This window comes from Cololabis saira, chromosome 8, assembly GCF_033807715.1.
Source record: "Cololabis saira isolate AMF1-May2022 chromosome 8, fColSai1.1, whole genome shotgun sequence".
Lineage (NCBI taxonomy): Eukaryota > Metazoa > Chordata > Actinopteri > Beloniformes > Belonidae > Cololabis > Cololabis saira.
In genome coordinates this window covers 3585275-3598927 of record NC_084594.1, presented here as the reverse complement: position 1 = coordinate 3598927, position 13653 = coordinate 3585275, and the positions used below count along the sequence as shown (strand labels likewise).

Genomic DNA, 13653 nt, shown 5'->3' with positions numbered 1-13653 from the left:
TGAGCTTCATTTTTGTGTAAACGAATGGCAAAACGCATGAAAACACCACCGTTTTTGCTACGTGGAAACGGGGCCTCAGTCTCACGCACTCACTCTCTCAGTCTGAGTGTCATGGTAAACTTCCTCCCAGAGGTGCGCTGATTTGTTTACTAAGCTTGCCACCCGTCCCTTAAAATACGGAATTGTTCCGTAATGGGAATTAAAAGTTGCGTTCCGTATTGAACCAATACGGACATATATTATGCTCTTATTTATTGATGTCATAATATACAGGTGGAGGTCGGAAAATGTGAATATATTGCAAAACTTAATTCGTAGTAAATTCAACTTAAGTTGAAAAAAATATATTATTTCCCACTACATGCAAAGTGAGATATTTCAAGCCTTTATTTGTTATAATTTTGGTGATTATGGCTCACAGTTTATGAAAACCCCAAATAAAAAATCTCAAAAAATTAGAATATTTTATGAAATCAATAAAGAATTAAATCATCAAAATTATAAAAAATAAAGATTTAAAATATCTTGCTTTGCATGTAATGAGACTATGTAATATGTTAATTTCACCTTTTAAGTTGAATTATTGAAATAAATTAACTTTTACACCATATTCTAATTTTCCGACCTTCACCTGTAGCTTATTCTACATCTGGGCTGATGTGGACGTACAGTCATGCAAGTTCAATGCTATTAAAGCACTTTAAAACAAAGCATTTTGTTTTTTCATAGAGAATCAATACATTTCTAAGCAGTCTAGAAGTTTTGGGGATGTCCCTTTTTTTGGCTCCTGCGCTGCTGAAAACGAGGCGTCCCTTATTTCTATTTCTGAAAGGTGGAAACCCTAGTGTTTACCTGTTCAGTCTATGAGTCTCTCACACTCTCTCTCTCTCTCTCTCTCACACACACACACACACACACACACACACACACACACACACACACACACACACTCTCACACTCACACTCTCACCTTGATGTAAACGTTGAGCGTTCCGGGACTAGCTCCGTCCCGGCTGGACAGCGAGTACAGGAAGTCGATGCAGTGTGTGTCGTTCTCCTTCAGCGTGGGCATGTACAGGTGAGCCTTCTGGCCCGACGCTCGGCCCGACGCGTTCACCACCATGAAGGAACCTGCAGAAACAAAAACCACGGTCAACCAGCTGCTTCACGGAGATTACACTACGGCACAGTGTCATGAAACATTGGTGTTGTAGAAAAACTGGAACTGAACATTTTGTCCAAGTTACGAGTCACTGGTCACTCGAACACGACATTTGCACACTTTCCCATATGATTGCGACTTCTTTTTCTTTTAAAGGAGCTTGAGGCTGTTTTTTTTATTTGCAAAATGTGCTGCAATTCGGTCCCGATTTTCCCGCGCTGTCCTGCAGATGTGACGTCACATGATGCTGCATGTGCGTTCTCCCCGTTCTCCCGTGCCGGCTTCACTGTTGGCTGCAGTACCCCCAACGGCCGTCGTGGTGAAGGGTGGCGCTAGAGAGTCTCATTTCTTAAAAGGAGCCTCAAGCTCCTTTAAATCTCTTTTTGTTAAACACAAAACAGAGTTACATACTTGGCTTAAGACAGATTTTTTTTTGTCTTTCCCCATTTTTACATTTCCAATTACCCCCCACCCCTCAGAACCTTTGTGCGTTTTCCTGTATAGTCAATCAGCAATAAAACATTTGTGTCACTAAGTCACTAAGAAATCCAGCGCTGAGGTCGAGGTTGCCAGATCTGCCTGACAGTTTCCAGCCCAGACTTGTTGTAAAACCCGCCAAAATAAAGAAAAACCAGCCCAGATCAAACATTCTCTATGTTAAAACTTATTAAATGCATAACACATTTCAAGCTTCAAAAAACCACTAAGTAGCCCCAAAAAAGTTCAGGCTCCAAACAAAGACTACAATTAAATTGAGTAGATTAAAGCAAATTAAATATCAGTGAGTTTATTGTGTACGTTTCTACTTTTCTTTGCATTAATGGAAACTTTTTTGTTAATAATTTCTCCTAAATATTTAGTAAAAACCAGGAAAAGCAGCACAAATATATATTTCGTTCGTTCGTCATTTATACACACATATACATCTTACACCAAAAAAAGGGATACAAAAATAAAAGTTATAGTGACAAATAAAAATACTACCGTTAAAGAGTAACAAAACAACCATAACAAATGTATATGCATATATGTACACATATTCCTTTTTTTTCATTTTTTTTTATTTCTTATTTTTTTATTTATGTATTTATTTTTTCATTTATTTTTTTTTATTTTTTTTTTCTCTTTTTTTTATTTTCTTATTTCATTTTTTTTATTTACACATAATCCTACCATACAGAGAAGAAAAAAAAGAATGCTAACACGAATAATGTTGATTCCGACTTTTTCCGCAAATAGAAATGTTGCACCAGACTTTCATGCAAACGCGTCGTCTGTATCAGTGATGAATGGAATCTGTGATCTGGTAGTGAAGGGACAGTTGACGGAGTCGGGACACTGACAGCTGAGAATGAAGCGCTCACAGCCGTTAATGTTGACATTTATCTCCAGAGAAACGGGAAAGACTTAATACGACTCAGTAGATCAATGAGCAGAAGACAGATTTTTCTTCTGCTCGCCAAAAAAACATACATTGATCAAGAACTTAAGTCTTATTTCTCACTGTTAGGAGGAAAATATGCTCATGCCAAGAGGTCCGGATTGTTAATCAACTCTGAGCTTGTAATATGACCTTCCCTTCCCTTAACCTATGAATGATGCTGAATGATGCTGTGGTTCAAACCACACCCACTGCACACCCACTCCACATCTACTTCCTGATTGTACAAACTCTAACTCTACACCTACCGTACTTTGTGTATCTAATAAATAAACCCTGCAGGGTGCAGACAGGTTGTAGTTTACAGCTACTGTGCTACCCTTGCAAGAAATAAGTCAAGTCTCAGCCTCTTTCTTCAGATCACTGAGTGTTGTCTCTCCAACACTCACAAATAGCGTTTTACAAACTTTATCATTTTTAATAAACATGAGAAAGAACAAAAACCTGCAAAATCCTGGAGAAAACCTACGCAGGTACAAGTAGAAAATGCCAAAGCCGCTCAGGAAGACACAGCTGACACTTGAACAGGACTGCACTACTTTTATTTTCATTCCAATGTATATACTGTATATATTTTGTAATTATATATCTGTATTTTTTACCTAATCCTTCTTTCGCTGCATGTGTGTGTTGTTTGTATTGCTGCTGCACAAAGCCAATTTCCCCACTGAGGGAGGAATAAAGGACAATCTAATCTAATCTAATCTATTTATATTGAATTGAATTGAATACCTGATCTGACCGGTCCCTTTTTGATAGGATGGGGTGTAAAGGGTTTTTAACTAACCATTCTGCAAATGGAAAAGCACCATGTGTGCAAACACAGAGTTCAAGTTTTAAAAGTATTGGGTGGTTGTGGTGTGGTCCTCCAGTCCCCCCACTTCCTTCCTGTTTTTTTTTTATTGAATTTTTGGCACGACAAACATTAACAGTATAAATGCACTTATGAATTATAATGCCTAGGTAAAGGACATTAACAAAGATAGTCTTAAAACAAAGAAACGCACACAAACAACAACACATCAACAGTACGCCTTATCTAAGTTACATACAGATCGACCAGATGATACAGTGAAATCCTCATAACCAGAATATTCGCCATATAAATGCTCCTCATGTTTCTAACTAGACCGTGTCTTATCTTCACATCCATCCAGCAGGGTGAAAACAAGTCACACAACTAGGAGAAAAAACATAACTCTGGAACCGCAGGGAAATCAAGCCTCTTAATATATGAGAAAAAAGGGGGCCATGTTGTGTCAAATTCTTCTGTGCAGCCTTATTTTTTCCAACTTTATACAGTTTAAAATAGATTTGATCAAGAGACATGAGTAGGAGCTGCAGACGATTTCCATCCAAGTAAAATTAATCGTCTTGCTAATAAAGTAACTGTTGGGGTCGCCCATATGCTCATGTGAACTCTGAACTTATAAAATGTATGAACATTTTGTGAATGTGTAAATTCAACTTTGAAACTGCTCAGCTGAAAATCGGCTGTAATGTGCCTCCAAAAATGGCCGCCTGGCCATGAACTACAACCCCCAGCATGCCTTGCGTGGGGGGGGGTGGCGCCTACAAGCGGCGCGCATCCAATCGCAATGGGGCACCAATGACGTCACCGCAGCGCGCGGAGGATCAAAACGCTGCGCTGCTCGTTCATCTGTCTCTTTTTCCTTCATTCAACTGGCGGGTCAGCACGTCTTTCTGGCTCCGGGCCAAAGGGACCACGACCTTCCCCCCCCCAAAGGGGGGGATAAGAGGAGAGGTCTGCAACGTGGTCTGGCCGGAGGATCAGCGATGACCCGCGGCGCAGACAGCGGCGCTGCATCTCTCTCTCTCCTTTTCCTCTCTCTTCCGATCAGCCTCTCTTCCTGAACAGCAGGACCTTTGGCTCCGGGCCAAGGTCCCATCTTCCTTTCTCCCCCCGGCTGGGGGGAGGTGTAAGGCCCCCCCCATTGGATCGGGCCGCTCCGTTGGACCTGCAGCCCGTTGAAGCCGCAGTGCGCGGAGCCGCTTCCATCAGCTCTCGGTCTCAACTTTTCATCCGGAGCTCCGAGTCCTGCTTCACGTGTCCCCGGTCCCTGGGAGCTGGAAAGGGGGGGGAAGCCGCTTCGAAGCTCGGCCCGGCCCAGGGTGAGACCCCGTTTCCTCTTTCCTAAGTTCTCTCTCCGTCTGAGTTTCTCTGAAAGGACCTGTGGACAGCCTGCCCCGCGCAGAACCGAGACGCATCCCGCCGCCCCGTCCCGAGACCACGCGCTCACTCAGCCCGACGGGCACCCGCACTCTGAAGAAGTGGACCGGCCCCGCGCGCACCCGAGACGACGTGATAGCCTCCGGACCGGGGGGGGAGCGCCGGCTGCTTCAGCTGTACCCCCGTCCTCTCGTGATTCCAGAGTCAGGAGGAGGAGCGGGAGAGGCGGGAGGACTCTTGGATCGGACTCCGACCAAAGACCCGACAGGAACCCCTGATCGGCACCCGGAGACCCGAGGAGGCGTGAGGTTTTGAGACCTGGGTGTATGAGTTTAACTGGGAGTGTTACAGAGCTAAATCTGTGTTCAGAGCTGAGATTACATCAGCATCATTATCATGACTGTTGTCATTAATTTTTTAGTCACTACTTTCTGCTAGTCATTCATGTTTTAAAGCGCTGTTTTCTGCCGTAGTCACGTTTAAAACACCGGGAGTAACATCCGGTCTAGATCTGCACGTGGCGTGGTTACAGTCCCGCCATCTTTAAAATACCCCGGCTTCTTTAAACGCCGCAGCCATGTTTTAAACCGTACATGTTCGTGATATCATTTTTATTATTGCTTTGATTTCTTTTTCCCATTCCATGCATTTAACTTTCATTTCATTTTTATTGATTGTTGTTTTCCTAGTTAATTAATTGTTTTATAATACTTAAGTTCTGCCATCAGGTTTATTTGGGGTGTTGCGTTTATCATCTTTTGACACCTATATGTAAATAAATCCTGATTGATTTTTAATGAGTGGTTGTTGTTATTTCATACAAGATTTGGTCACAAATTGATTTGTTTAAAGCAGAACCTAGTGTTCGGATCTCACACCTTCAACTGTTATCCTGTAAGTGATAGTAGGATTTGCTGTTATGCAGGATAATTCAAATCATATGAGACTGATTTTCTGCTGTTTAGTTATCATTTTCCCCCAGAGTAAGGCCCCGGGGGTGGTGCCCGGACGAGAATTATTATCATTTTGATAATACAATTTGACAAATAGTCCACTTTATTAATTATTAATAATTCTTTAATAGAATTATCATTAGCCTTCGATAACTGGACAGCCAAGCTACCTGAGTTGCACAACAGTAACAAAGGGGTGAAAGTTCCCCAAACAGTGCAATGATGGTCTGGTTCAATGTGCATATTACTTATTTCTGACAGTGTGTTAAAAATGTCTTTCTAAAAACCAGCCAATGATGGGCAACTCCAAAACACATGTAGGTGATTTGCAGGGGACTGGGCACATTTTAGATCCGCCAGTATTTGTTGTAAACGTTCAGATCCCACTAAGCAGGATCTTCAGTCTTAAAGGAAAAGACCGGATCTCAGTCATGAATGAAGAATCTCTTCAGGAACGGTGGCTCACCACCACCACCACCCTGCTAAATGCAACATAACAGGACTGGGGATCCATTCAAATGTCAAGAATCAATTCAATTCCGATATTGATTTGGGTTAGTGTTAATAAAACAGTTTTTTCAGTTGTTGCATGAATGATATGACTGTAGTTCTGCAACATATTAATACTAGTATTATATTGAGATTCAACAGCAAGTATTGCAGCTAATAAAGCTGTAAGGACCAATCAGCTCCCAGAATGCTGATAGAACTGAAACAGAAACATTGTGGGTCAGAATTACCAAACAGATCCAGGGAGGAAACAGAGACGGATGAAATCAGTTTGATTCTTTACCACATTTCGTTGTAGTTTTTTCCATTTTCGGTCTATTTCGGTTTTTCATTTTTGAGAATTTGTGTTTTAGCATTTTATGCAAACGTAACCCCAAGACAGTATATAAAGTAATGAAATATAGACAATTTATGCAATTATAACTGAAAACTTTAATGTTTTCATACTTTTAAACATATTTAAAGGCAAAAACATGGCATCAGTTATTCTGGTGTCCAACAAAACATTCCTTTTTTGGGCATAAACAAAAAAATATCAAAAGTTGTAATGTAATAATGAAAAAAAAAATTTATCTTTAGACATATGAATCGATTTAGAATCGGAAAATCGTTTTTTTTTCAACGCAGACCTACTACATAACGCAGTATTCATCAGCGAGCGTCGGGGCCGTGGCTGCTTCCACCTCCTGCAGCTTCAGGCCCCTCAGGTTCCCGGGGCCGTAGATCACCGTCCTAATGTATCGACACCCGGAGGATCCGAGCCCACGCGTAAAACACCTTTTCTCTGACAGCTCTGGGTTTGAGTGTGTTTTAGTCTGTGCTTTATGGGACAGGATGGAGCTTTTATGGACGGCCCGGCTGCGTTTGGCTCAACGCCACCGGCTACAGCAGAGTTACAAGTGACAGGGAGGGAATCAGGAATACAGATCAGGGAGGAGAAACCGGGGGTTTGTGTTTGTGTTTTAATCCTTTAAAGCTTTGAGAGGGGAAGAGTAACACGGCCTCTACAGGTTTGACCAAGTTACATTTAGTAAAATTTGACTTTTTAATACCATTTTCAAACAAAAAGGTGCAAAGGTGGGTAGTAACGAGTTACATTTACTCCGTTACATTTACTTGAGTAAGTTTGGGGAAATGTTGTAATTTTAGGAGTAGTTTTGAATAACTATACTTTGTACTTTTACTTGAGTAGATTTGTGAAGAAGAAACTGTTCCTCTTACTCCACTACATTAGGCTACGTTGAGCTGTTACTTTTCTTTTATCCCTTTTATCCGTGTACGCGTCAATCTCATGACATCACTGGGTGATTCTTTGGGAAAAATGTTTGTTTTTGCATGTTTTGTCACATTTACACAGACTCAAACACACACAGAGTTTCTATGAGTTCATGTTTGTTCTAGTTCTGCCTGGTTAAAAAAGAAAAGTACAAAGGCTGGAAATTTTGTGCTACTTGTGCTTAATTATTATTTTTTTATTCTGTTATTATTTCATTTATTTTATTATTTATTAAAGTACTTGAATTATTTTTATTTAATTATTATTTTTTATTTTTTATTAATTTAAATTTATTTTATCATTGTATTGATTTAATTTGCCTGAAGATGATTATTTTGTACTTTTGTCTGTTTGAATGGTTGTGTTAAAAAAATAAATCATTCGTTACTCAACAGTTACTCAGTACTTGAGTAGTTTTTTCACCAAGTACTTTTTTACTTTTACTCAAGTAAATATTTGGATGACTACTTTTTACTTCTACTTGAGTCATATTATTCTGAAGTAACAGTACTTTTACTTGAGTACAATACTTGGCCCCTCTACCCATCTCTGCTCAGATCTGGGGAATAGATGAATACATGAATCAAGCAGAGTCTTGACGCAGCAGACAGAGGTGTTACGATGTTAAGATGCATATAGATCAATATACTACTCATAATAAAGGCACATATCAACACAAAAACCTATTTTCACAAAGTGAATGTGTCAAAACTAAAAAAAGTCCCGCTGTCGTCGATCAAACACTCGCGTTTCAAACACAACAACATCTCACACGTCGCTTCGCAGCTCTAAGGTCAGACAAGAGGAATCTGTTAACGTGAGAAAAACTGATGAATCTGTCTGCCGTCTCTGCACGCACGCACGCACGCACGCACGCACGCACGCACGCACGCACGCACGCACGCACGCACGCACGCACGCACGCACGCACGCACGCACGCACGCACGCACGCACGCACGCACGCACGCACGCACGCACGCACGCACGCACGCACGCACGCACGCACGCACGCACGCACCACACACACACACACACACACACACACACACACACACACACACACACACACACACACACACACACGCACACACACACAAACATGGAAATAACTGGGTCAGCTCAGCAGCAAACACTCCGGAGAGTTGCAGGTTTGACGGCTGTTTGTGAATCTGTCAGCAACAACGAGCAGCCGAGGCTCCGGGCTGCCGACGTGCCTTTGAGCAGAGCGTTACTCCCCAGAGATCTGCAGCCTGATGTCACGTTGCGTTGTTTTACTTCGATCAGGTTCAGGCGCTCGCGTTAGGAAACGAAGCCTCATCACGGTGGTGCTGATCAGCGTTGCCACGGTAACCGGCGGGATGCTTCCTGACGGACACTGGGCTCGTCTGGTTCTGAAAAGTTAGTCTCCAGTTCTTGTGCTGCTCTGTCAAAGGTTTATTCCCAAGACTGAACTGTAAAAGTTGACAGTTGAAACTTGATTGTCTGATACTGAAAAACTTTTTTCTTTTTTTTTTAACCTGTTAACAGAAGCTAAAGTGCCAGTGGAAAATGATTCCTACCGAAAACAACTTCCAGTCACCATATAAAGCTTCCTTTCAAGATTACTGTACTGACAGGAATCAGCAGGAGAGACCACGTCTCTCCAGTGTTAGCGTCGCTCCATTGGTTACCCGTAAAATTCAGAATTTAAAATGTTATTACTTGCGTATAAAGCCCAAAACGGCTTAGCCCCGCAGTATTTACAAGACCTGATAGTGCCTTATGTTCCTGGCAGAGCTCTCCGTTCTCAGAGTGCAGGTTTACTCGTAGTTCCTAGAGTATCTAAATGTAGATTTGGAGGGCGGGCGTTCTGCTATCAGGCACCACTACTATGGAATTGAATTGAATTGAATTAGACTTTTTTATGTGATAAAAATATGTAATTTAGTGTGAATGAGTGCCCTGTTTCATCAAAATATGTAATTTTTTAACACATTTAAACTGCATTTTTAAAATCTTTTGTAATTTTGTTCAGGAGAGATTTTTGTTTGGACTGTTTTTTCATAATCACGCAAGGAATCCTGGTCTTTTGAGTCCAGGACGTTCTTATAAACACGGAACTTTTCATTTTCTCCCGTTCAAATCCAATTACTCGGGTCGCGGTGGGGCGGGGCTGATCTCCGCAATTTGAAGCCTTGTATAATAATTGTAAAGGTTGCTACTTCGCGGATTTCACCTATCACGGGTTCTTTTTGGAACGTAACACCCGCAAAAACGAGGGATTACTGACTGTGTTTCCATGCATCAATAACCCTTTTAAAACCTGAATATTAGCAATAACCCGGTTACACGGCCATGTAAACACCAATAACCCCTTTGAATAACCCGAATTTGCTCATATTCCGGTTTTTAAAAACCCGACTATGAGCCCTGGGTTACTCCTTTTAAAACCTGAATATTGGGTCATGTAAACGCCAAACGGAATATCCCCATCAAACGGAACAGGAATCTGTTTTCTGCACATGCTCTGTTCACAACGAATCCTGGTCTTTTGAGTCCAGGAAGTTCTTATAAACACGGAGAAACCAAGACCAGGAGGAGACTAATCACTTCATAAATGTAATGAAGGATATGAACATTTCTGCATTTGTAGACGGTAGAAAGTACCGGGATAGAAGATTTACAAGAAGGTGAGAGAAAAGTTGAAGCAGCATTTGTTTTGAATTTGGATACAGGAAGAAGAAGCAGAAATGACGGGAATTGCGTCATGACGTTCTCCGTGCGTCGCTGGTTTGATCCAGATATCCCCAATGATTAATCACCATGTAAACGGAATATTCCGAATGTTTCAGTAACCGGAATATTAGCAATAACCCGAATTTTGACTGAATGTAAACGTATTATAGACAGTTCTGCGTCTCGGCGGCTGCTCATAAAGGTTTGGTCCAAATGTCGAGACAATTTCAGGACAAAAGCTGATAAAAACTTTTCAGATTTAAATCATGGGTGTCATTAAACATGAGAGACATGGAGCATCACGCCATCAGAGGAAGGGAGGAGGAGAGAGGAGGAGAGAGGAGGAGAGAGGAGGAGAGAGGAGGAAGGGAGGAGGAGAGAGGAGGAGAGAGGAGGAGAAAGAGGAGGAGGAGAGCCGGACTCGGCAGCATCAGCTGCCGCGCAGACGCGACTCTTTTTGGATGAAAAATCACTCTGTTGATGGCAGAAATGACTCATCTTCATCATCATCACCATCCTCGTTATGAAATTCATGGCACTGGAGTGAGATACGAATATCCCTCGGCCCATTTCCCCCCCCCCCGGAACCATGTGCTGTGTGTCCTGGATGGGTAATGGCCCTGCAACCCTCGCCCTGCACACGCACATCCAAGCTGCGTCACATTAGAGCATACAAGCATTTATAATAGTACATATATGTAAAACAAGTATACATTCCAACAAAAGGTAGTTTGGTCTTTTCAGTTTTATCAACACTAAAACGTGATGAGGGCGCCGCAATTCGTCCCATTTTAATTGCAACTACAATTTTAGCTCCCGGCAATTAAGAAAGGCGCCATAATCACGATCAAATATGTCATTTCTGTCGTCTGCCTCGTTACCTCAGTGGTTTTTACTCTTCACATGTAATAAAAAACAAATAGAGTTTTGTTCCAGCAGCTCTATCAGCATTCAGTCTGTTGACTAATTAAATTAAATTAAATTAAATGTAATTTCATCTCGTCTGGAATTTAAATTTACAGAGTAAATTCAGACACTTTAAAGTTTGATAAATGAAACATGCTTTAAAACTCAGAGGATAACAACTTCATCATTTCATCATAAAAAACTGGAATAGGATTATTTTTCCACAATAAATCTATCAAAAGTATAATAATTAGGCCTGTGTTGAAAAAATTGATTCTCCGATTCTAAATCGATTCTCAAATTAATTCCTAAAAATCGATTTGTTTGTCTCAAGATCGATTTTTTTTTCTTCATCATTACATTACAACTTTTGGTATTTTTTTGTTTATGCTCAAAAAAGGAATGTTTTGTTGGACACTGGACATTGTTGATTTGCTCAAACACAGCACTGGCAAACCCGAACTTTTTGTTATCGGTTTATCAGAGCTTTTCTTAATATTATCGAATTTATTGATATGACGTCATAATTCCTGGAATCAGCCCGATAAATATCGGATCTATATTTATTGTGCACCTTTAATTATTTTGTCAAATAATTGCTACAAATAAATTAGTATAATGTTTTTTTTTTTTTTTTTTTTTTTACGTATTTGATAAAAACTTCTCATTATTAGCAAGTTGTTGCTTTTTCTTCACTAAATACCTGGATGATCTTTCAGAAGTTTCTCTTAGGGCTGGAATAAACGTGCAGTTTGTCTGACTGTGGCGTCCGTTCGGTGCGTCCAGAGCATTTACGCGTGTACACGTGATACCGGAGGCCTCCACTAGGGGGCAGAGCGCAACTTCATTCAGAAAATACAAGGAAACTGTTGGAAGCGACAGTTATCATTTTATAATATCCATCCATCCATCCATCTTCTTCCGCTTATCCGTTCCCGGGTCGCGGGGGCAGCAGCCTCAGCAGAGATGCCCAAACTTCCTTCACCCCAGACACTTCCTCCATCTCTTCCTCTAGCTCTTCCGAGGGGAGTCCGAGAAGTTCCCAGGCTTTTAGAGAGACATAGTTTCTCCAGCGTGTCCTGGGTCTTCCCCGGGGTCTCCTCCCAGAGGGACATGCCTGGAACATCTCCCTAGGGAGGCATCCAGGAGGATCAGGTACAGATGCCCAAGCCACCTCAGCTGACTCCTCTCAATGTGGAGGAGTAGCGGCTCGACTCCGAGCTCCTCCCGGGTGACCGAACTCCTCACCCTATCTCTAAGGGAGCGTCCAGCCACCCTGCAGAGGAAACTCATCTCGGCCGCTTGTATCCGCGATCTTGTCCTTTCGGTCACTACCCAAAGTTCATGACCATAGGTGAGGGTAGGGGCGTAGATTGACCGGTAAATCGAGAGCTTCTTCTTTCGACTCATCTCCCTCTTCACCACGACGGTCCGGTACATCGACCGCATAACTGCGGACGCTGCACCGATCCGTCTGTCAATCTCAAGCTCCATCGCTCCCTCACTCGTGAACAAGACCCCGAGATACTTGAACTCCTCCACCTGAGGCAGGACTTCTCCACCCACCCGGAGAAGGCGTGCCACCCTTTCCTGATGGAGAATTTTGAGGTGCTGATTCTCATCCCTGCCGCGTCACACTCTGCCTCAAACCGCCCCAGCACATGCTGAAGGTCCCGGTCCGATGAAGCCAACAGGACAACGTCATCCGCAAAGAGCAAAGTTTTATAATATCGAGCACTTAAAAACTTGCAAACCATTTTTTCTTTAGTCGGCGGAGAATAAAGGTACGACCAACAAGCCGTGACCGAAGTTTGGGACCTCAGAAGATTCTGGGGTAGACGTGGATTTTTATCAAATATTATTTCAATTCCATGATTAAATGTGTCTTGCTTTTGCAGCGTGCCATCAGATGTTACTGTCTCTTGTCACAGCCCTGTCCTCCTCCTCCTCTTCTTCCTCCTCCTCCTCCATCTCTCCATCCTGCAGTAATCTGATAAGTGGCAAGTCAATAATTGAAGTGCCATTAACGGGGCAATGGGCTAAAACCACGACTGCAAACAAATCCGTCATCTGTCTGAGGACGTGCACTTCCCTTCCTTCCTCTGTTTTACTCCCCTAACCCCCCCCATCCACCCCCCCTTCACTTTTAACTCTCTCTCTGCACCATCAGTGGCTTGTAAACACGACACCTCACCATTAGAGGGAAATTTACTTTCAATTTGAGCCAAAAGAAAAAGCTTTTAAGGCATCAAAATCTAATTCATTTACTTCTATTACAGCAAATGGAGCGGGACGGCGTGTCTGAGTGTTGGGGGGGGTGTTAGTGCGTTTGTTTGTGCGAGCTCGGGGAGTTTGGTCACCGTCCACAAACCTCGTAAATAGCTCCCGTATTGCTTTTACATTGGTTTACATTGTGGTCGGCCGGCTCTCTTCATTTGTGCTAAACACCGGCGCTAAACGCCGACGCGGCGCCCCAACCTGAGGAAACCTCGTCTACA

At 42.3% G+C, this 13653-nt stretch overlaps 1 protein-coding gene across 1 annotated transcript in view; it reads right to left on the bottom strand.

The window, feature by feature from the left end:
- ptprt (protein tyrosine phosphatase receptor type T) overlaps window positions 1-13653 on the bottom strand; it is a 379334-nt gene that overhangs the window by 265249 nt on the left and 100432 nt on the right. Inside the window, exon 3 of the mRNA XM_061728218.1 lies at window positions 971-1131. Within this exon, the coding sequence (XP_061584202.1) occupies window positions 971-1131 (161 nt within the window). The remainder of the gene's footprint in view (window positions 1-970; window positions 1132-13653) is intronic.